The sequence below is a fragment of the Patagioenas fasciata genome, chromosome 18 (assembly GCF_037038585.1).
Source record: "Patagioenas fasciata isolate bPatFas1 chromosome 18, bPatFas1.hap1, whole genome shotgun sequence".
Taxonomy (NCBI): Eukaryota; Metazoa; Chordata; class Aves; order Columbiformes; family Columbidae; genus Patagioenas; species Patagioenas fasciata.
Genome location: NC_092537.1, coordinates 4,481,883 through 4,505,644, shown reverse-complemented (window position 1 = coordinate 4,505,644; position 23,762 = coordinate 4,481,883). Strand labels below are relative to the sequence as shown.

General features: G+C 43.8%; 1 protein-coding gene across 2 annotated transcripts in view; it reads left to right on the top strand.

The window, feature by feature from the left end:
* SAP30BP (SAP30 binding protein) overlaps positions 1–23,524 on the top strand; it is a 28,378-nt gene extending 4,854 nt beyond the window's left edge. For both annotated transcript variants that reach the window (XM_071816462.1, XM_065852628.2), the window contains 8 exons: positions 10,923–10,965; positions 16,155–16,243; positions 18,028–18,119; positions 18,587–18,647; positions 19,114–19,165; positions 19,564–19,622; positions 20,879–20,963; positions 21,615–23,524. In XM_071816462.1, the coding sequence (XP_071672563.1) occupies positions 10,923–10,965; positions 16,155–16,243; positions 18,028–18,119; positions 18,587–18,647; positions 19,114–19,165; positions 19,564–19,622; positions 20,879–20,963; positions 21,615–21,796 (663 nt within the window). In that variant the 3' untranslated portion in view covers positions 21,797–23,524. The remainder of the gene's footprint in view (positions 1–10,922; positions 10,966–16,154; positions 16,244–18,027; positions 18,120–18,586; positions 18,648–19,113; positions 19,166–19,563; positions 19,623–20,878; positions 20,964–21,614) is intronic.
* Positions 23,525–23,762: the final 238 nt, after the last annotated feature.

The window sequence follows — 23,762 nt, the reverse complement described above, 5'->3', positions numbered from 1 at the left end:
GTCCTTAGTAGATGGCTTCATAAATACGTGAAAATCTCCTCTAGACTTTTGGGTTTTTTTGCAATCTAGCTAAATAGCCACCTGACACTTTGAGGAGAGGGACACACGCACCTTTGCTCCACAGCGGACTGCGAGCAGCCCAGCGCTGTGCTGGTGACAGAGCAGACCTGGCGCTGTGCGACATTCTGGGACGCACAGAACCCGCACCAGCCATGCTGTTAAGAAATTCATTGGGGATGGGGGGAGAAGGAACATCATTGTAAAAACAGTTTTAGTTGGAGCAGTTGCAAGTGTTTCCTATCCCCTTTTTCCACCAAGTGGCAGTGTTCTCCTCATTCTTCCTCATTGCTTGGAGCTTGCAATACCTATGACAAGGAGTGAATAGGAGCTGTAGTTACTATAAATCCAAAGTGTGGCAAAACGTGAGGTACTTAATTATAACTTGCTAATACTTTTGGATAACTTTATTTTGTTTTATCCCAGCTGGATGCTGTAGTTGTTCTTGCTCTATCAATTTTATTGTAAGACATCACAGACCTGGAAACACGTTTAAATAGATATCGGGACTCTATACATGGCTAAGGCTTTTCCGGGGTTTGAATTGGACTGTACACAGAAGATAAATCCTTTAAAATGCATGAATGAGGTAAAACCATTGCAATTCATCAGTTAATCATAGTCCAACATGGAGTCAGTATTTTTTTAGTGTTTACCTCTTTGTATGTATGGTGAATGAACTACTTTGAGATTATGCCTTGAGTAATTGATAAGGACACTTGAGCCAGGTTGTGTGGACAAGGAGTTCGCTTGTCTGGTAAAGCCATGGTGGTGAGAGCGGAATTTGGAGCCTGCCTCAAATAGCCCCAATGGGGAGATGTTCTTCTACCCCACCCTATGGTGTTTATATGTATCTCAGGTTTTTTGTATTGATTCCAGGGGATGTGCCCGTGTTGATCTTGATCAATCACCTGACACCGTTCTCCCAGAGCCGAATTCTGGCCTGTAGGATTCTCAGTTACTGAGCACCTGTGAACCAGTCCCAAACACTGTGTGCTTGCAGAAGAAAACAGAATCCTCCTCTTTATGTAGTGAAGTCAAATCCTGTACCTGCATTTTTGAAATGCTTCAGGGATTCATGGAAAATGGGAGATTCAAATCTAGGTGAAACTAATTGCTTTTCCAAGTTTCACTCTGGGATGATGTGCTCAGGGTCTGGAGCAGGACCTCTTTGAGTGACCAAACTCATTTCAGGCTCCCTGGTTTTAGGTGAACAGTCACCAACTGTTAACAAGCACCTGTCTTAAAAACAAAACCTTCTGCTTAGAAGGGAATAAATGGTCAACAGAAGCTGTTGGCAAAGGTGTGGTGTTAAAGATGGAATCCCACAGCCTGGACAGGTTCTTTGTGTCTTTTCTTCAGATAATGGAGCTGTGGGTACAAAGCAAAGGACATTGTGGAAATGGGTGTGAGATTTGGTGTTTCGCTGGCATTGGTTTGGGCTGATGAGGGTTAACGGGCTGTGCGGTGAGCGCAAGTCGCTCGGGCTCTTGCCAGCAGCTGCCTGTGGTGACAGCCTTGATGCTGTAACAAGATACAAGCCTTCGAGCTCACTACACCCACTGGCCCTGCAGGAAGAAGAAAAGTGAACCTGAAATGAAATACTGACCTTGTGCTCCAAGTCTCACCTGAGGAGTTCTGTACTTCATGTTGCAGGGCTGGTTGCAAGTGCTGAACAAGGCCAGAGCCCGGCCCTGCAGCTTGGCGCGCTGCGGTGTTCACAGGGGGAAATCATTAACTCCCGAGCCTTGATTACGCTATCAGGACTAGCCGGTGCAGGAAAGCTGATAAATATTGCCGCTCCCTTTGGCAAGTGAATGCCTGACACAGGGTACCAGTTTTTCAAAGCAGGTGGCTACTTTAATGGTTTCCTTCTCTGGTTTTGTTATAAGGGTCCCTTCTGTATCCTTGTGGCATTGTATGGAGAGGCAGCTACACTGGAACTGAGCAGAAGGGTGCCAAATTTTCAGAGGAACACTATGTTTCTGAGCATGTCCAAGTACCACCTCTTGATGATTGTCAACTCTTTATTATGTTTAGTTTTCATCGATCCAGCATACCTGGGGAGTAATTTTCCTGTGTGATGATGCATAGATGTGTACTAAGAGGTTGTTCATTGAAATGTCTTTTAATCTTGCATACCCATTAACCTGTTTGTTTAAATACCAAAATTATCTTTATTTAAAGTTAGAGCGATAAGTGCCAAGAACCCGTAAATGGGCGTATATGCAGTAATGTAATCCCTGCAATTAGCTCTTATTTTGATAAGGCATATTCATTTTTCTGAATTCAAGATACATTAATCCAGCCAGATTCTCAAAAGATGCCTGAACCTACTCAGTAACTTTCACTTCAAGTGTAACTGTCCTGCTGCAAAGAAGGGGAAAAGGTGTGTTTGGGACAAGTTGTATCATTAAAGCACTGCTGTTCCATTTAGGTATTCCATGGTAAGCTGTGTAAAAGGAGCTGGCATTAGTAAGCTTTTGAAAGTAATTTGAACCTTTTATTCTGACAGTAGCAAATTATAAAGGTTTGAAGAAATACGAGCCCCTGATATTGTCAGTTGTTGAGAGGTATTCTCAAAAATTTTACTTAGAATACGTTAAAGGTTGTATAGCTGAAGAACACGTGTTAAAAGCGGATTAAAACCCCAAAACAGTGAACTGTGCAGTGGCTGAAGTGGCTGTGTATTGTTCTTCTTGCAGTGGCTGGATCTGGTAGGGTACAACTGGTTTAAGTGTGGTGTGAAAAGGCACTCCCCATGTCTCATCAGAGACAGATAGTGCCTGTTGGACACTTCCTGGGTTAGTATTGACCTCTGTTGGGCAGAACTGGTGGAAGAGCAGCTGTATTTTACAAACGGCCTTGTGTTACGTGTGGCTGTACCCCTTTGTAAACACTTTCAAAGCATGAACTGCGCAGTGTCCGGGGCTGGGCTCAGGGCTGCATCTCCGGGGATTGTTTCCCACTCATTCCTTTACCTGTGAGCACAGCTGCAGGTGCCACTGATAAGCACCACAGTCTCAGGTTCATCTTTGCCTGTATTCCACCTTCCTTTTCGTGTAATTCTGCAAAATGCAGTCTGTGCTTCCAACTCGACATGTTTTTCCCCTCGTTGTAGGCTTGGCAGGCTGTTTTCCAGCGCTCTGCAGAGGGAACCAGTGAGTTTGGTCGTTGGGCAGTCAGCATTACCTGCAGAGAGCCCTTGAGGGAGCAGAATCAGCCCAGCGTCATTTCCCTCAGCGCTCGGACGTTCAAACAGCTGAAACCTGGTTCCCATATTTTAACTGGGCGGTTGACAGAATATCAGCAGCGGTTGAACAGTTTTGCATGCAGGAAACAAAGCAGCATTTGGTATTTTATTATTTTTCCCCTTGCCCCACATACTTCTGTTTCTCCAGCTCTGTCTGCCTGAGAGAGAGACAGATCGCAGCATCGTTGTTCTCTGAAGCTGGTTTACCTGCTTGAGAGCTGCTGGCTTCAGTCCAGCTCTTGAGCTGTTTGGAGGATGAGACACGTCCATGGACAAGCTTGTTCCTTCCTCCCCGCCGGGCATACATGCTGCGGCAGACTCTTCACTCCCTGCAGTACTAAATACCACAGATTATTGACACAGGTGTGGCTCACCTTTCTCCAAAGGAAGAGCTGGGCTTTTTCTGTTTGTCTTTAAACTTGAAGAAAAGTCCTTTCTGGAGCTGCTTCCCCCTGCATATTTCACCTGATAAAGGTCTAACCTCTTCAAGTCCAGTTCTGTTGTGCAATTATTTCTGTCTGCTGGACTGAAATAGGCTGTTTTGAATTTGCATGTTGGTGCATGTCACACTGAGAGTCTGAACAGTCAGCACAGATGGAGGATTGCCTCAAATACCAGCAAATGTATGAAAATAGCTTCTTCCAGCTTCCCACTTCTGGGCACAGAAGGACCAAAATCTACAAAAACTCCATGGGATCGATTGGTGGAGGAGCACATCCTAGTGAAAATCCTTGCTTTTACGCTCCCCTCTGCTCCACACTGTGAAGAAAACAAATGGGGCTGTGCAATCTTCTCTGCAGGCTGGTTTGCACGTTTTGCACGTGGTGTCTGTGCTGTGGAGAGGCCGTTCCCCGTGGTCGCAAAAACACGTGCCCAGGGTGATCTGCAAATGTTGGGCTCAGAGGGGAGAGAGGAGGCAGCCAAGGGAAGCAGGTAGTTTTGGGACCAGGGTGCTGTCGTAAAGCAAATGTTATTAACTGTACCTCCACCTGGAAAGAGGGAGTTCTGGCGCACAGTTCCTTGGCTGGAAATTACTTCTAACAAATAATCTTTGTCAAATATTGAGATAGCATGTGTCAGGTGAGCGGAATCGAGTTTCAAAGCAGCTATTTAAAGGCTTTTATGCTCTGAATGATTCCATTCTAAAGCATTTTCTCACTGAAATGCTTTACCGGGTCTCGGTTGGGATTTTTCCGTGTTTTTTCAATGAAATTGAAATGAAATGAAGGTGGATTTTTCAACTTTAGCTGTAAAAAGCACTGTCAGCAACACATGTTCTTTGTTTTGATGAGATGCTTAAGGAGCATCTCAGGAGTTGACTCTTTCTGGATTTGTTCTTCCCTTTTTTTTTGTGACAACAGTATCAAAATAGGTAGGTTTGTACAGATGGTACATAAGTGTCACTGAAGGTTGGATGTATCATTGTTTTCCTATAGGTGGCTTGTTTTGGAGCTGCTGTGCTTCTCTTAGTATCCAGATCATGGTCCCTACATTTTTTTCTTAGTTAAATTTCTTATCTTCTGCTGGGAAGTTTGCCTTGAGTTATGCATCAGAGCTGGCAAACAGGATATGGCTGTAGGAAATGGGCTTGTTTGGAACTTTCTCTTGGGATTCTCCTCTCTCACAATGCAAGAAAAAAGAGGGTGAGGAGGAATAAAAGCACCGTATTCCTGTTTTCTCTTCCCCAGGCTCTGAATACGCCTGACACACTCTGTTTGCTGCCCTCAGCCTGGTAGCACACAAGCAGGAGGCAGATCTGAGCAAGAAGTGAAGTCTTAATAATGCACTTTAAATAAGAAGTTCCTGGTGTTCTCTTCCCATTAGAAAAGCAAGAACATCAATGCTAGCATGTCCCTTTAGAAAGAAAAGGAAAAATAAGGCAAAAATCCAAATAGTGCACATCATCCAGGGTTTGGAAAGGTCTTTCTCTTGCTACCTGCATAGAAACATTTCACCCACTTGCTTTGGCAAGGCCGTCTTCACTGTCAGCTCAGATAACTCCTCTAACAATTTATGTTAAATTATAGGGTTTCTTTCCATCGTACTCAGCCAAACGAGGCTGACAGGACTACAGGACATAGTCTGAATTGTAGAGAGGAGGAAAAATTACAAAAGCTGTTTGCTGGCACCTTCTCAGATAAGAGAAACCCACTGTAACAATATTGCAGCAGATCCACTGGCTACCAATGGAAGGATTGCACTGAAAAATTCTCTGCATTAACATCTTCAAACTAAACTACCAGCATGACAACAGTGTGACTGGTCCATACATTTTTAGGCTGTCAGTTTGAATTAGTGTTAAAATTCTTTACGTGCAAACAATTAGGTGAAATAGTTGGGGGAGAGAGGAAATTCTGCAATGCAAGAGCATTCTCTCTGGAAAAAAAGAGACAATCTTGTTGGGGGGAACTGTGGAAGCTTCCTTGCTGCTTGTTTTTAATACTAACTGGAAGTCAGGGGAAAAATGAAGCTCTAGGGCTAAGTTGGCTGCGAGTCTGGGAACGCAATGGAGCGGTGGCAAATCTGGCATCAACCTCTCAATTTCTTATGATTTGCATCTTATTTAAAGCAATCGGGTCCTCGTTTTGTCTTTTCTGCCTCCCTATTCAGCCATTTTTTCCTCATAGTTTGCAGCACACCTGCATTAGCACATGCGACTGCTTCTGCGAGGAATTGATGGTTAAGTTTGTACCTTTTGGCGACAGTTAATGCCAACAGTTATGTTTGATGTGGGCTTTGTACTGGGTTTATGGATCTTGTTTCAGGAAGGATTTAGTGAGCATTGTTGTTAGTCAGTCCATTCTTTCCATTAAATGAAGCTTTTTTTTGGCCTTTCCAAACTTGAATTCGTCAGTCTCGAATTCATATTGTTTTTGCTTCCTTCCTTTAATCTCTGTTCTACAGTGAGGATTGTGTTTGCTTATTTTTATTTTCCATGCAACCTGAGCAGAGATTGGATTTTATGTAACCGAATGGAAACACTCTGTGACTGAAAAGACCGTCTGTATTTCACCTTGCTGAGGTGAAATCTTAAGCCCAAATGCAGTGTTTTCCGTACGTTTGTGCACACACCCCTTCAGCTTGCTCGTCTTCTTTCACTGATAAAGATACATGAAAACTGAGCTGTCAGGCTGGGTTCACATCAGTCAGGCTCTTGCAGGCAGTGTTATCTGCCCAGGGCTTGATCTTCAGATGCTGCTTTTTATTAGTCTGCAGATCAGGAAAAGGAGTCTGCCTCCTGCTTGTCTTGCTGCCTTTCAGTCCCCTTCCAACCTGGCTCTGAACCACCACGATGTCCCTTGGCCCCTTTCAGTGGGTCTGCTGGAGCAAGGCCGTCTGGCTTCAGCCCGTTCGGCAGTGGATCTTGTGAGATTGAGGCTGCAAAGGAGACAGCAGCCAGAAAATCACCTTGCTGGGTGCATGAGAGGCATAAAGTACGGTGCTGCTTTTTTTGGACTCAATCTGACCATCCTTAGAAGTCATCATGTAATACTAGATAGGATAAAGTGACTAGAGAAAAAGAATGAACACAGGACACTCTCTTACTCAAGTTCTCTATTTCTGTGATGGTAGGAGGAGTTTTCAGCATAACTAATGTGGCCGGGCTGACTGTGTGAGTAGCGAGAGACCGGCTGGAAGAATAAATGCCGAGATGTTCCTATTCAGCCTTTCAGAGGTCGGGCTGGTGAAAACTCTGCAGTATTGGAAGGTGCTACTAGTGAAGTCTTAACCTTGTTATTTTTCAGTAGTCCAAATGGAAATGAACCCAGTAAACGATGCCTGTAGCTCTGTGGTACTTGAAGACTCCCAAGAGCTTTTATATATTTGTTGTGACAGAGGTTTGACATAAAGTCCCCTCTGCTTGGAACCACTCACCTGCTTGATTTTGTGCTCTCCATGCGAGACACTGATACGTGGCAGAATTGGTATTGATGATATAGTAATCTACAAAAAGATCACCTTGCTCTGAATGGGTTTAGCTAAATTCTTGACTCAAAATTCAGTCATCTTTCAAATTTTCCATTGATTAAATGTTTGAATTCTTTCAGAAATCTCTTGTCTATTAGTAAATATTTCTTCCATTTCACAATGAAAAGGCTGCAGCCATGTAGTATTTGTTACACCTCGTTAGTTGGTGATTATCTCATTCAACTTTATATTGTATTAAATCTGCAGAAAATATGGTGGGGTTTTGTTTGTTTCTTTAAACAAATTCTAATCAGTTCGTGGTATTCAACATGTGTCCCGACTTACGTTACCCTAAGGGGGAGTGTAGGACAGTTTGTGTTGGGTGATTACGCCACTGAAGGTTTTTAGACTGTCCTTAAGTTCTGAATCTTCAGTAGATACTCAAGGGTTTGAACAAAACTTCTTAGATCTCACATCTGCCAAACTGTACGGCTTTGGTCAAGTTGTTGGTACTTGCCTTGCAATAGTGTTAGACGGTAAACTAAGCAGATATGAACAAGCACCATAGGAGGAGTCGGTCATCCCTTTGTTTTCTGAAGGCATGTAAGAGGCTTGAAAGTATCCTGACTTAATGAAAGCTGTTTTGATGTCTGCAGCTTGCTAATGACGGAGCGGTGGGTGTAGGTGCGCGGTAATTCATCAGTAAGCAAAATTCGTATCCCCTGGGCAGCGAGGTGTGCCTGGAAAATGTTGGTGAACTTGTTTTCTTTTGCTTGGTGTAGCTCTGGGGTTTCTGATGTCTTGGCTGTGGCCTGAGGATGCGGAGACCAGACGTGTCGGAGCGGCTGTGGTGGAACACGTGTGGGCGATCAGAGCGGGTAAATGGGCGGCGGTGGCCTGATAGGACTGGTTTTATTCAGCCTGCTACAAGTGTGGCAGGCCAGTGCCGTACCTCTAGGATTAAAGAAAGCAAATTAAACAACAAGTTTGCAAGCTTACTGATGATTCTGGAAATTCATAAAACACGCTCCTTAACGCATCTGACATTTTAGAGATGTATCTAATGTGAGGTATGTAACAGGAGAGGTTATGGCCATCAAATTACCTCTCAGAATGTTAGTTCGTGTTTTCTGAGAATTGTGTGCTTACACTTGGTGCTGGCGCCAAACAGCTACAGGAGACTTGAAAACGGGCTTCAGAAACACGGCAAATACCCTTCCAACCCTATTTAGTGGCCAAATAAGAGGGCAGCCTTCTCGAGGGCATTTAGCACGTCTGAAGTCCAATTCAGGACTGTGCCACTGGGTTACTGCTTGGCAATATTGGTCATTTGGGGGACTTTTTTTCCTCTTGCCTTTGTGTTTTTGGATAGGTATAGGACAAGCAGGCAGAAGATGGGAGGGATAATGGACTAATAAATACAGTGCTGGGTAAGAGGAAGGATGAAGAGGTGCTCAGGGACAGGGTCTCTTCCTCTTCCCTCTCAGTCCATTTAAAACTTTCAGAAGATAAGAGTGCAGGAGGTAGTTCAGTCAGGGTTGGAATAAAAGCAATTCCATCCTCTCACCTCAAAAAACATTTGCTTCTGGTCTCAAACCAAGGCAAGAAATACTTTTAATTACATATCTAGCAAGTTCACCACATGCATTCACTGCCTAATGACTCATTGTGCGCTGCCTGGACATACACTTGCCTTCTATCTGTAGCTCTGTGAACTTCTCCAGCCTGTGTGCTAATCCAAAGTTGTCCTCATAACCTGTTAATTACTGCAGAATTGCTCCCACTTCTGTGGTGATGAACTGAGCCCCCCGTGTTAAAGCCACATCGACGTGGTTGAGGCTCAGCCCATGAATGCTGTGTTCACTTGGGCTTGTGGAGAAGACGACTGAGATTCCCTGGATTCCCAGCCAGTGCCCTTGGCAAAAAGAGCTCCTTCTCTGAGCATAAATTTGCTTCTTTGAAATATCAGGCTTTTGTTTTAATTTTTTCTGCTCGTACTGTTCTTTCTGAAGAGCCTGGGAGAAGAGGTGTTAATGTGGTGCCTTAGAGCTGTTGTGCTACAGCCCATCTCACACAGGCCCAGGGCCTTGCCAGCTGGCCGGCAAGAAGATGCTTGTTCCTTCTTGTCCTGCTTTCCTTCTAAAATAGCTTTAGCCTGGTATTTCTGTGATCCCAGTATGCTAGGGAGAAACAGTGTGCTGCTTTCCCCCCCCAACTCTTTCACAAATGGCTATTAAAAAGTGCCCTGTAGCAGTTAGCGCTACACAAAGAATTTGTTTTTCTGCTTCCAGAGGGCTTTGGCTTCTCTGGAACTTGGTGGTTTTCACAGTGAGTTTGGCAGAGCCCGTTCCCAGATCTGGCTCGGTGACCTTGCTGCTTTCTCATCACCTTGTGCATCTCTCACCTGATTGGAAATGGAGTGAAGGGAGGGGGTTTGGAGCGTGGTTACCAAGCAGCAAGGAGGCAGCACTATGTCTGTGTCAGGTTGAATGAATAGCTTCAGTGTTTGGAGGCACTGAGGAATTTTGGATACACAGTCCAGTGAGTCACAAAAGGTCTTTGGAAGGGAGGCAGGGGGGAGAGGGCGATGTTGGGATACAGCTGATACTGTTTCAGAAATGTTATTTGTGTTGAACTTGATATCACTTGTGACTCTCCTGGGGTCTCTCAGAAGCACTGAAATGCTTGAACTTTGGTCTCAATATGGTGAAAGTTTATTTAAGAGTGTCTTATCCTACATGGCACCTCCTGCTCAGCAGAGTCTGATGCAAACATTTGCTGTGCTCTCGCGACTGAAACAGCCTTAATTTGTATAAATAAGGAGGGATTAGCTGTGTTGAGGTGATCAGCATTACAAGCCAGCGGAGGTTGCCCTTGAATTTCTGGTAGAGCAGATCAGATGTGTCACTCCTGGAAAGCAGCAGCCCATAGAGACTTGACAGTGGGAGCGTTCTTCCAAAATGGGAATACAGGATCTGCACAGCCACCACGTGCCCTGGCTTTTTGGTTTGTAGAGGGTTTATCAGCCAAAGCCCCGAATGGCACAATTACAGAATGACACGACGGGCGAACCTCGGCAGCCCGCGACCCTGCAGAGCCCTGGGTGGCTGCAGAGGCCGAGCAGATGCTGCTCTGAAGCCGTCGTGCTCTGCTGCTGGCTCTGGGAGCATTTCGGCTGTTCTCGCGTTACTCTGGGGAACGCGTCCCGCTGGCCCTGCTCAGGGGACTGCAGATTGCATGGGCCTGGGCTTGGCGTTCTCAGAGCTTACGCAGTTTTCTGTGGGCTGGATCCAGCTTGTATTTAGCCAGATCTAAAACATTGACTCTTGGCTAGTGCCAAGGGCTGATCACCAAAAATGAAGCATCTATATTCATAGTTTGATCTGTTTTGAGGAAAGGCTTCAAGGACAGCAGTGTTTGTGGAATTTAAAAGGAGCTGAAAATGTCCAGGAATCACAGAAACAAAGCCTGAATTCTTTCATTCAGTTTAGGCTCTAGCTTTGAAAGGAAACAGAGCATCCTGTTAGGCTTTGGCGTTCCGTGGTACAAACATTGCCCTATTATCTAATAACTTGCATTACATTATTAATTTTTATTCTTTCATCTCAGAACTAACGGGCAAATTTCTAAACAAATGGACAGTATAGCTTTTTAGATTGAAAGTATACCTTGACTTAAATCTGTTTTTCTCCCTTTCTCCCAGGAATTCTCAGAAGTGGAGAAAAGAGATCCTCAGGAGCTAGTCGGTAAGTTTGCTGAGAAGTATTTATTCACATTTTTTCAAACTAAACCTGTTTGTCTCATGATAGCCACACTTGCATGCAGGCCTAAAAGCTGTAGAGGGTACACTTGTTACAGCACCACATGCTTTTGAGTGGTATTGGTGAGTCTGAGACCTGCATTAAGGTTTGCCATACATTTTTAGTTTTCTTTCCCAATAGAAGCACACACAGAGCAGTTGTGTGCTGTCTGGCTTTGTGCAGAACTAGGTTATTAGAGGTCAGCGTATTTGCCATACTGGATTCTCTACATCTTTTGCATTGGACCATATCTTATCTAGGTGAAAAGGAACTGTTGCAAGAACCTTGTGGTTGGTGAAATGAGAGAACCACTCCCTCCTTGGAAACTTGGACTTTCAGAGTTAGAATTCTTGAATGGAAAAAGTTGCAGAATTTTCTGCCATAAAGCAATGAACTTCTCCAATCTGGACATGCAAAGTTTTGTCTAATATCAGTATGTGGAAGTCTTAAGCCTTCCTTAGTTTTCCACAAGTGCTTTTTGCTTTAGAAGCTCATGGACCTGCCCTTCTCAGCAGATAACCTTCTGTTGCTCAACATCACCTTTAATAAAGTCTGTGGTTGTGCAGTTGCTTAAGTACAGCATATATGTAGACTCCTGCTGAAAGTAGTGTTTCTATTTTACCTCCCCCAGACACATGCTGATGTTTGTGTGCCTTGAGCTGATCTGGGAGTTGGAGACCCACCTTCACTGCTACTTTTTTTTCCTCCCCCATGAGTCTTCCAGTTGGATCCATTCCCTGACCTGCTCAGTGTGTGCTAGGGAAGCACTGGAGTTGGCTCAAAGGAAACAGGAGGGATGAGCAGCTGGGAAGGGCATGGTTGTCCTGATGTGCACTGAAGTAGTGAGCACATAATCAAAGCCTCAAAGAATGGGAGGAGAGATTTCACCAGCAACTGCCCTGTGGCTGAGGAAGAAGTATATGTGCAATTTATTTTGATAGATTTCTGCATCAGTGTTGTCCTTTTGGGCTTTTTGTACCACTCCAAAGATTACGTAGTACTAGCTGGATGTTGCATTTGCTGTTTCCCATGGCCTTGCAAAATAATACTTTTAGGATGCGGGGGGTTTTCTTTGCAGCATGGTTGTTTACCTTTTGTGCTGTAAGAAATGTTCTCTCCAGCCCTTAGGATATCTGAGCACAAAGTCAGTGTTCATGAGAGCAGAAAATATGGCTGAGTTGCAGGTCTCTTTCTGCATTTCTCAGCCCACAGAGCAGAAAGGGAACTAGTGTCCTTCCATGGATGGCTGACTCACTGGCATGTTGTTGCTTCCAGTTTTTCCCTCTGATTTGGCTGTTCTGGTGCCAGGAAATCAGAGACCCACACATCCCGGTTTATGCCAAGCAGACTTGATTAGTGCCAAAGAATGCAGTTTTAGAGACCAGGCACCGCCGGTTTGTGTGTCTCCAGGGAAAAGCCATGCCACTCTGATTACCCTTTCCGGGTCTTTGCTTGTTTTTTTGCATAGTGTGACCTTTATAGACAAACTGGCACCTGATACTGCCTGTAATCCCTTGTGGCTGCTTAAGATGCAGTGTACAAGTGAACCTTGAAAGGGACAAGGGTTCTTCATCCTACCTGGGGAGCATTGTTACTCACTGAGGGCGCTGAGGCAAGATGTTGGACCAGACCTCAGATGATCCACACCCTCATCTGTCCAGATACAACCAGCTCTCCATGCCTGTGGTCTCTGTTGTTCTGGTTCTCTCTGCACTAGGAAAACCTGCCAACCCATCTGTAACAAAGCTCCGTCATGCCCTCTGTCCATGTCTCCAGTGTGGCCTTTGCACTGTGAGCAGTTGTTTTGTTCGGGAAGGAACTGAGGGCACAGTCTGTGCTGTGGCACTTTCTCTCCTGCTATGCAGTGTGGCTTTGTGCTGTTGGATATGCTGGTCGAATAACCCATCTATCTGAAATGGAAACAGATTAAATGTAGCGTTTCCATTTAATTATCTGCCTCATCAAGATCTGGCAAGGAAACATCCTCCATTGGATACTGTGGTGCTGAACATTTGCTAGGTACCCAGTAACAGCTGGCTGTGCTTTGGCCTCCTAAGCAGTGTCCAGGAGCAGCTGAACATCTCTGCCTTGCCACGGTTCATACTCTGGCTACACAAAAAGCTACAGGCGCCTATCGCTTGTGCTGATGAAATTTTTAACTTTAGGGGAGCATGTGGAATGTACGGACTCAGTACCACTGGCCGTGCCCTTCAGCAGGATGCTTGGAGTTGCAGACCTGGCAGTGCATCGGCTCCTGCTTTCTTGAACTCCCATCTGAGTCATGAGATCTGCTTTACGGCGCCAGTTCTTTACCTGGACTGCGAATCTGATTAGAGGAAGATATTTGCTCACTGTGAGCCAGAACCTGGGTGTGCCCATAGTGATTAATCGTGCCAACAGCCGGCTTCCTGAGGTCCCCACATGGAGATTCTCCGGGCTGTGAGCCAGCAAATCACCGGCCCAATTAGAGGCTGCAGTGTCACTGCCTGTGACTCATGTAAAAGTAGAACTTTGATCTTGGCAGAAATAACAGGATGCACAGAGCAGTTGGATGTATCCTGCGAGGACACACCTCGGTAGCCGTCTGTCTGCATTTACTGCTGTATAGGCAGTGGAAAGCTGCGCTTGAGACTTTGCAAACACAAAATCTTTTATACAGGAGCCTGTGGGTATATATGCAAGTTCTAGGATTATTTAGGATGATAATCCCAGCTGCCTCAGCCTCTAAGGAAAGAGTTGGTGGGAAGCAGCTGTGGAATCGACCGTTCTGCCATCTGTTTGGGGAGGAAGCTTGAGGACTGCTGCAGGGCACGGATGATTTGCACTTCCTTACTGTAAATAACCCTGGAAGGGTTAAAGTCATCCTTTTGTTCCTAATGATGTGGCATCTCAGTCTGGCTGCAATGTGGTGAAATGACTGAGTAATGTTGAATGTTTGTCTGTGCTCAGTTTGCACGGTGGAGCAGGGTGCATGTACCCTCGCTGCTGACTTGGTCTTCAGCTGCATATAGTTACGGTGGGATTGCAGGAAACAAGGACATTTTCCAGTTCCTTATAAACCATGGAGATGCCTTCTCTCATCAGTATAGTGTTGATAAATTATTTGTTTTCACGTGACTCAAACAAAAAGAGCAAATGAGCACCAAAACATGAAAAGTCATGGGTCAAAAATGTGTTGTTTTATTGGGAGCTCTTGTTCCTCCACCAGTGTTATTTCTGTTTCAAAGGAGCTTTGGATTGATTATGACTTTGTGAGTTCCTCAGTGGCTGGACAGAGATCCTTCCCTGAGTTCCTGAGTTTATATGAGCCTGTAATTCCCCTTCTCATAAATGTTTTGTTTCTCTATGGTTCTTCTGGTCATCTGCAAAGACAGAGCCTATGGGATGTCTAGCGTGGAGCTAGGCTTCACCTATGGTTTTTAGGTCCTTTCTTTGCTTTATGAAGTCTGGATTTGATGGCATTTTTTCTTTCCTAACGTTTCTGCTGATTCTGTGAATCTCTTAAGCCATTAATCAGCTTTCACCTTTTCCGGAAAGCCTAGTGTGCTGTTTATTATCAACACTTCTATTTGCTACTGTCTCTCTGGGTTCCTGAAACTCTAATTAAACTAGAGGCTTCCCCATCCCACCAGCAGCTGTAACCTATAACAAATGTCTGCCTTGTTGTCAGGGAGCTCTGCTTTGCCTGCCTTTCTGTAGGGGCTCTGGCAAGCTTTCCTTCCTCCATAAAGGCACGCTCTTAGTAAATGCCAAAGGACACTTTTTGTTCATTACTAGCAACTGCTGAAGAATTTAACCCTCAGCAACATCTTGGTCAGATAGAATGAGTGGTTGCCTGCCAGCTTGGCGTCTTCAAAAGATATTGTCCTTAGTGCTTTACGTTTTTATAAAAGAGCTAGAAACTGCAGTAGCGCTGATGGTCTGTAGCGTTGATTATCTGTAACCTCAGCTGTCGGGTGCTCTGTGCTGGAGGGCACAACTCGCTGTGTATCGGTTCTTTGGGCCCTTTAGTCAAAGGAGCCGAACTTGAACGTGCTCTAACTGCAGTTCAGGCAGCTTTCACTGAGGAATATATCATTCAGGAGACACAAATGTGAATGGGTTGCTTCATATGACTTCTGTGCTGGTGTCAGGTCTCACTTATCCTCTGACTATGACTCTGAGATGTTTTCCCTGTACGAATTATGGTTGAAAACAATCCCAGCTGCTTAAATATGGCACAAATCTCTGCTCCAAGACTGGAGAACTGCCTGGGTTTCCCATAACTGAATGGGAAAGATGCAAGCAATAGGGGGGGAAACATGAAGTTTATTTTGCTGATAACTCTGTAAACTGATCTTTACAGGGCAATCGGGTACTCTAACAGTATATCCCAGCACAAACAGCTGTTGAAATCTGGCAATCTGTACTGATGTGCTCTCGGTCCTGCAGAACGAGTTGTTCTTTCTAGCAAGAGTCTGACTCTGTAAGCAAAGATCAAAGTGCCTGTTAAGGAAATGTTAACTTGAGGATAAAATGTATTTTCTTGTGTTTAACTCCTGACAGCCTTGGGGAGGGTTGTTCCCTTCTTGAACCATTTTGGTTCATGGAGGTAGGTCTTGAAATGGGAAGGATGCAAAGCGATTGCCTCCCCAAAACCAGCGATGAGCACATCAGAGTGCACATGGGAGACCTGGAGTAGCGGAGGGTTCACTGTGTGGTGCACAGTTCAGGGGTTTAGAGATACAGTCCACAAACCAGCCTTTGTTTCTGTGCAGATTCTTTGCCTTTGAGGATCTTATCGCTAATTGCAACTGGAGCAAGGCGTAGCTTTGCTTTTCATATTCCATCCTGAGTTGAAGAGACCCTTTAAAATAAAGCTTTACACATGGGTGTGACACAGAACCACAGTAATAAGGCAGATGTCAGTAGAACAAGCCTCACATCCCTCTGCCAGTGATCTGACCTTTAGGTTGCTTCTTGCTCAGCACTTTGAGAACGCTATAAGTACCGATTGACAGCACTCCCATAACTTTACCCATTGTTTCTCAGTGCTACAGTAGCACTAGCAAAGACGTAAAACAAGTGTAATGACTTGCATGGCTTAAATTCCCTTTAATATTGCCAGAACTCATACGTGGTTTGCTCTCTTATAGCTTCTTTTTCAGAGAGAGTGCGGAACATGTCTCCAGATGAGATCAAAATCCCTCCTGAACCTCCTGGCAGATGTTCTAACCAGCTGCAGGTTGGTATAAGTCCACTTACACTTTATTTTTTTAAAGGTTTGCATTTCACTAGGGAGGGGCGATATTTGGGAATTCTGCTTAGTATTTTTGCACAATTGAAAAACCCAGCATTAGAGCCGGGTTTTTACCACACTGAGTTTATGCACTACATTAATGCTTTAGACTTTGCAGCAACTCTAGTTTAGGAATGTCAGAGTAGCTTAAAGCTGCTTTCTAGTCTCTGTGGGTCACTTATGCTTTAAAATGGCGCTTGATCCCACCAGTGACACAGAAGCAATGTGTACTGTGAAGGCTGCTATCCTCTTACCTCAGCAAATTCAGCTCTGTAGGAAAGAACAAATCATTGTTTTTCTATACGGGCCTGAGAATCCCCTCACTGGAATAGTTGAGGCAGCATTGAATGGATTCCTTTTCCACCTACGTGTCTCTAGATGATAAACATTTAGCGGGAAGGCTGGTAACTTAGAGGCAGCAAAAGAAAACAAATGCGTGTTTTCTCTGGTGCACACCCAAATAATTGCAGTAACCTGCTCTGTTCTCCTCCTCCTGATGGAGAGCAAATGAAAGGGCAGGACTCGCTGTTTCCTACCATCTGAGTGTTAACTGCAGGTATACAAGTAAGGAATCACTTCTGGAATGCTCTATAAAGTGAGCTACAAGTGTGCAGTGTTGATTCAGAATGACTCACCGTCCAGATCACCATTTCTTCTTCTCTGCGCAGTGTACCTGGGCACACCCATTTTATTGTTCTCACATCAGTGAATTGGAGTGTGTTAGATCTGAGGAATGCATGAAGCTCCAGAGAGTAGACAGAATAAAGCAGATTTTTCTCCTCCTTTGACAGCAGTTTACTGTGCTAAATCAAAGGAGAACTTGTCCTCTGTTAGCAGGTCAAACCACATCTTAGAGCACTTTAAGCAAGGAGGTGGGATTGTTCCGTAGAGATTCAGCATGTTCTAGGCTTTGCACTGTTGATTCGCTCTTTTCTTTTGTCAAGTTCTTCCTCTAATAAACTGTATCTCTAGCTCTGCCAAGGGGAGGTATTTCTTATAAATTTGAGTGAGGACTGTGGACTTTGTGAAGCATATTGCAACCTCCATGAGGTGTGAACAAACAGGAACAGCTCTTCAATCGTGTCCATTCCATTCTCTTTGCAGTTTTGGGGTTTTTTTTCAAACGTTATGGTGTGTATGTTGGATGCGAAGATTGTGTCATTTCTTCTTGCTAATTGTGTGAGGACCTCATGAAAATGCATTTTATAAAGCTTATATTGAGTTGATGAAATAGGAGTTCCATATCAGGTCTTAACAGTCCTCTTTTATTCAGGCATCAGCAAACCCTTAGGCAATAGTCTGTTCTGTGTTTGCCTTGACTGACCGCACAGAGGAGACGTGAAGTGACTTATCCAGAAGGAACAATGGAAAATTGACTCAGCTCTCCCATCCTGAAAGACTGGCAGCCTAGCCTCACATCTTACTTTATATGCTCTGAGTACATGAGAAATTTGCAACAAAATCTTTGCACTTTCTGAAGGCTTCAGCGATAAAGATCTGTTCCTGTACCCATCTAGATAATTCATGAAGATATAAATAATGAAAATTAATTTCAGACTGTAAAGGAGAGAGGATCTGTACTAATCAACCTGCCTGGCCTTAAGGAAGAGGTGGAATCCTTGCTCCCTGCAAGGAGGTCACTGGTTCAGTTGACTTGTTTCCACGCGTACACTTTTGATAGTCAGCTCTTCCTTTTTGTTCTGGCTCACCCTGTAATCTTTCTCCATTAGGATAAAATTCAAAGGCTATATGAGAGGAAAATAAAAGAGGGCATGGATATGAACTACATCATTCAGAGGAAGAAGGAGTTCCGCAATCCCAGGTGAGCCACCGACTTTTCCTGTGTGACCAAAGCACAACACAGCGAATTCCAAGAGTTTTCTTCTTTGGTGTTGTAGCAGAAACGGGATCTTGAGGAAGAATTACTACTGCTTACAAAAATGAGAAAGACATAATTCGATTATAACTGAAACAGTAAAACTGTATGTGTGTGTTCTGTGAGGCAACAACTGGAGTTGGTTTGTTGGTAAAATTTTAAATATACAGGCTTTGGATGGAGGATTTTGGAAGATGTGTCTGCTCTGGAAGCTGGGAGATTAATCTCGGGAAGCGGGAAATAATGTGGTTAATGGTGTGCCACATCCATCACAGCAAGCATAGCCTCCCAAGTTCTGATTTCACTCCTGTGGTGTAATGAGGTGACAACCCCTTTCTAGTAACAAATCTGAAAGGCATCTGTTTACTTGTGGCTCACTGGCTCTCTTCTGAACTCTTGTCTTTCCTTTGCAGCATCTATGAAAAGCTGATCCAGTTTTGTTCAATTGATGAACTCGGTACAAATTATCCAAAGGTGAGGTGTCATACTTTGGGCTGGCAAGGGAGTGGGTAAAAGATAATACAGGGGTGTATGGTCTTAGCTTGGGCTTGCTTGAGGTCCTTTAAGGGAACTTTAGTCTGATCCTGTGCATTGAAGTGAGCATTTATAGGTGGTGCTGAGCCTCAGTACCTCCAGCTTTGCTATAATGACTCTGATCAAAAAGTGCTGAAGTGTGTAGATATCCATGAAACTCCTCGTGGGGGGAAAAAGCTGAGCAGCAGAAAAAAACATGTCTTATCCCAGCATCTTTTTGGCTGTTTCTTCATTCACAATAGAATGTGGTCCTATAAAAGGTCTGATGTGATCTCTGTGTCACTGGGATACAAGAAGAAATGAGTTATGAATATCATCAGTGAACTGAAATACATAAAACATTTTTGAACTGGCCTGTCTGTATATGTGGAAATAGCCATAAACTGATGTATTTTTTCTTCTTTAGGACATGTTCGATCCTCATGGCTGGTCAGAGGATTCGTATTATGAGGCACTAGGTAATTCCAGGAAGTCTGGTTTTTTTAAATCCTAACTTAGCTCTTTGTGTTTTGTAGTTAATTAACTGCACTGGAGTCTTCACTTCCTTTATAAATGAGAAGTCATCACATGCTGCCCTTAACTACTTCATTCTGCTTGGATGTGCCTGAATGTTATTGATGCTTCATCAGTCTGGAAAGTCTTTTCGTTTAAATTGATTCTTCAATGTTTTCATCTCTTATATCATTAATTTAGTGCAGTAATGCTTTGATCAAAAAGCAGTAGTTGGTTTCGTGGCAGTTTAATTTTCTATATGCAGTTTGGAGTTTGATTGTTTATGATGGGAAGTGTGTGAGTGAGATAGAATTATGGGGTTTTACTGTTCCTAGTGCTTCTTGTAACTTCTGATCTTTCTCAGCTAAAGCCCAGAAGATTGAAATGGACAAATTGGAGAAGGCCAAGAAGGAACGCACAAAGGTATTCAAAACCAAAAGAGACTGAGATGCGGGATTTCACGCTGAATTTCATGTAGTTGTTTTGCTGTTTCTTATGAACTACACCCTATGCTATTACTGTTTGGTTTTCCCTGGTCCTGACCTTTCTTCTTGCCCACAGATCAAGTTGTTTGCCCTTCCTTACAGGTCCGTTTCTCAGGTTGTTTATTCCACTGGATTTCTTTCCTTTTGGTCAATGTTTGTAAAGCAGAGCTCTTCAATTGGTACTAGTAAACCAGATCTAGGCAAGATGATGCATAAAGAACAGCTTTTTTTCTTAATCTGTGACATTTTGCCTGGTGACATAGCCTAGCTATAATTTCCTCACCATATCCCATCATGAGACAATATCCCCTTTCCCTTGTCTTTGTTGCCTTCTTGCATCTAATTTCCAGAAATGTTGGGCCTATTTTAGCTTTAACTGGGGGTCTACTGGCTTGTTGCAAAATATACATTCTTCTGTTCTGCCAAAAAGAACACAGACAGACTTTTGGAGGGTTTTATTCCTGTCGTTCAGTGATGTTACCTTTAAGCTAATAGCTGACATTAGAAAACAGGCTAATATTAGAGAGTCCCATCTGCGCTTGCACAGTGTTCCTTCCATATTCAGTATGCGGAGGTATATTCTTTTTCTTGCAGTGCATGCTGTGTCTTGCTGCTTGTTTTGGGTTTTGCACAGTAACCCAGGTATCTGATTACATCCTTACCCTTATCTGCAGTTGTGAAAAGATGAGACTGCATGCTGTTGTAGCTCTTGTTGCCAGGTTTCCCGCTATGGTGCAGTCGCAGAAAATTGTGCAGGTAGGGACTTGTCTTGCACACTTCTTAAAGGAAAAAGAGCAGGAACTTCTAACCTTATAAATATGATCTTTAATGACCAAGATCTATTCTTTCTGAGCTATATCACTTTTTTTAAAACAGAAACAACAACAGCAAAACAACACACCAAAAGCAACCAAACAAGAAAACACCAGAAAACCAAAACCCCGCATATTTTTGTTGTATCTGACTTAGGGGCTGGGTTGGCTTGCAGGAATCATTAATGATCGTGACTTCAGTACACCTTGGCCTGAGGTCTGCATCTTTCTTGACAGTCAGCTTGGAGGCCAAGGTCTTATGTGATGTTAAAGCTGTTCTTTAAAAACACAGAGAAGCGATGTGGGTTAAAAAAACCCTTTCTGTATTAACATTTCATTTTTTATCTTTCCACCTTTCTCCTGTGTGTCTCTCCCTTCCCAGATTGAATTTGTGACTGGCACTAAGAAGGGCACAACAACAAGCGCCACTTCTACAACCACCACAACAGCCAGTACCACCGTAGGAGGTAAAGAACAGTTGTGATTGTACCTATTAAGATGCAGTAAAGCTGGGATTAGTGCTTCCTGGAAATCATTATTATTTGTATGTAATGCATGAAAGTGTTCCTTCCAGGAGTAGAGGGACTGGCTTTTCTGTAGTGCTTTCATCCCATGGCTGTCCTTCTGGGATGAAAGCTTAGGAGACAGGTTGGTAGTGAAGAGGTTCATTAGTAGGTCAAGAAATCTCCTGGTATCTTTGGTTGTAGATTGTTCTTGAGCTGATATGTTAAATTTGGAAAGAATGAAAGCCATTCTCGGGCCTGCAGCCTGCCTTTTAAACTGGGAGGAAGGGAATAAAAACCCTGGAGGCTGAGTGCGTCCTGTGCCCATGCCTGGGTAGCTGAGACGTGTGTGCTCTGTTAGAATTAAGTGTGCCTTGGGGCAGGGAGTGAACTTCTCTCCCGTTTGGCTGGAGTTCAGGTGTAGAGTTTTACTTTGACTCTTGAGAGATAAAGTTCTCTTTCCTCCTCTACGTTTACTGCTGGTATATGCAGAAATTAATGGGAGAGAAAGTTGTCTAGTCAAGCAGTGGTATATTAACAGTTGACAAGACAGGGTGTTACGAAGGGATTAACATAATGCTAATCCTCGTTTGCTTCATCTGATTAAATTCACAGATGCCCAGAAGAGGAAGAGCAAGTGGGACTCAGCAATCCCTGTAACAACGATAGCTCAGCCCACCATCCTCACCACTACCGCGACGCTGCCGGGTGTTGTCACAGTGACAACAAGCGCGAGTGGATCCAAAACTACTGTCATATCGGCTGTTGGCACCATTGTGAAAAAGGCAAAGCAGTGACTTGTGTGCTGGGCCTGGATTTTCGGACTTAATTGTCATTGGAGCCATTGTTCTCGAAAGGGAGGGGTGGCTTTCGCCTTTGGTAAAAATGACAAGATTCTTTGAAACAGACCACAGTTCCCTCTGGAAAGAACGGGGGCAGGAGCAGGCACGCCAGCCATGTGCCCACAGAACGGACCTCTGCCCAAGATGCCTCTGCCTTGCTGCGGGAAGATCAGTCTCTGTGTTGTGCTGGAGGAAGGTGGTATCTGAAGTCAGCTTGCAAAAATTAGCCTATTAAATTACCATGTTAGATTCTTACTCTACTTGCAGATCTGGTTTGGGGGGGGGAAAAGGCAAGTAGTGAGGGAATATCAGAATTACCCTGTGAATTGCAGGTCATGCTCAAACGTTTCCAGCAGGTTGTGATTTTTACCTTCCTCCTGTACGCTCAGTTCCAAGGGAATTAAAGCAGAGATGACTGGTCAGTGTCCGTTTTCAAATGTGTAGCAGAGACGTGAAGCGATCTACATCTGTGAACGTAGACTCGCTCCTTGTTACAGCGCCAACACCTGTACCTGTGCGCCTGTCTGTGTAGATCTTAGTGACCATGTGTTAAATAGTTGAACTGTTGAGGAAACTGTGCTGAAATACCATCCTGCAGGGATGGAGATTTCTATGCAGACCCCATAAGCTGTAGAAGTTTGATTTATGAGCTCATTTGTGGAGATAACTCTTCCATTGCTGTGGAATGAGACTGGGCCGCAGATAAGCAGAGTGTCCGATCCTGATTGTGATATTGTCCATCCTGTACGCGATCGTGATGTCCTGTGAAATGCACACATGGCAGTTACTGCTTGCTCCACTGTTGTGAAAATATTTTCAGTTGAAAATTTTATTGTATAAATCTTCTTACCTGCATAGCCAAAAATTATTATAAAAATGAAAAAGCCTTTAAAAAACCTGTGGTGTGGTTTGTGTCTGCATTTCTCATTCTGGCAGTGGAGACTCAGTAGCTGTTGTTCTTCTGGGTTACAAATACCATTGAGTATGTAATAATTCCATGAGGGTGGGGGTAGTTTTTTCATATTATGGATTATTTTTAAAGCTCAGGCTGTGGGGGGGAAATAGAGACATTAAACTGATTCTGATTTGAGATACTTTTGTTGTAGGGGATGTGCTGAAATAGTTGGTAATTCAGCTGTTCTTCATGCTATTTTTTAAACCTCTTCCTGCATCTTAAACTTCTTCAAAAGTTCTTTCTATTACCAGCGCCTGGGTCTTCCATTAAACCCTCATCTATAGAGGCCGGTCTGAGAAGAAGCTTGACAGCAGGTGAAGTGGTTTGTTCATTGGTTTGAGGCAGGTGGGATAAATAACTCATGGTTCCATTTGTGCAGGGAAACAGCTGCTAACCTGGGCTGTTTTCTTCTTTGCAGTGCTCACTGAATTATTTAAATGGTCTTTAATTAGATCATGATTTTTCAAATTCAGTAATTTTTCTGTTTCCCGTGGTTTTAAATTAAATTTCTACCCAGAGCCCGTTTGTTTGTTTTCTGGTGCATAACCAATGAATAGGAGAGAAACTTGCTCGATCAACAGAAGTGTAAATTTCTTAGAATTTAGTGTCGCTTTTTGAGGTTTTCACAGACCTTATGTCCCTGCTGATCCAGGCTTTTCATTTATGGAGATTTGAGGAAGAAATAAGAGGTTGGTTTCCTGCTTTTAAATAAATTTAAAATGTGTTAACACTTCAGTCATTTTCACTTAAAAAAATAAATAATCTGTGTGTCCAGGAACGCTCATGGGGGAGAAACCAGGGGGCTGATGAGACTGTAGAGTGGGAAACTGGGGAGAGGGTGGAATTGCTTAGGGAAATATTGAAAGGCATGAAAACTGCAAGATGGAAACATCTGTTAAATGATTCTGCGTTGGGTTTCTGACTCGACTCCTTCAAGTCTGAACTCCATCCCCATCCTGTGGAAGA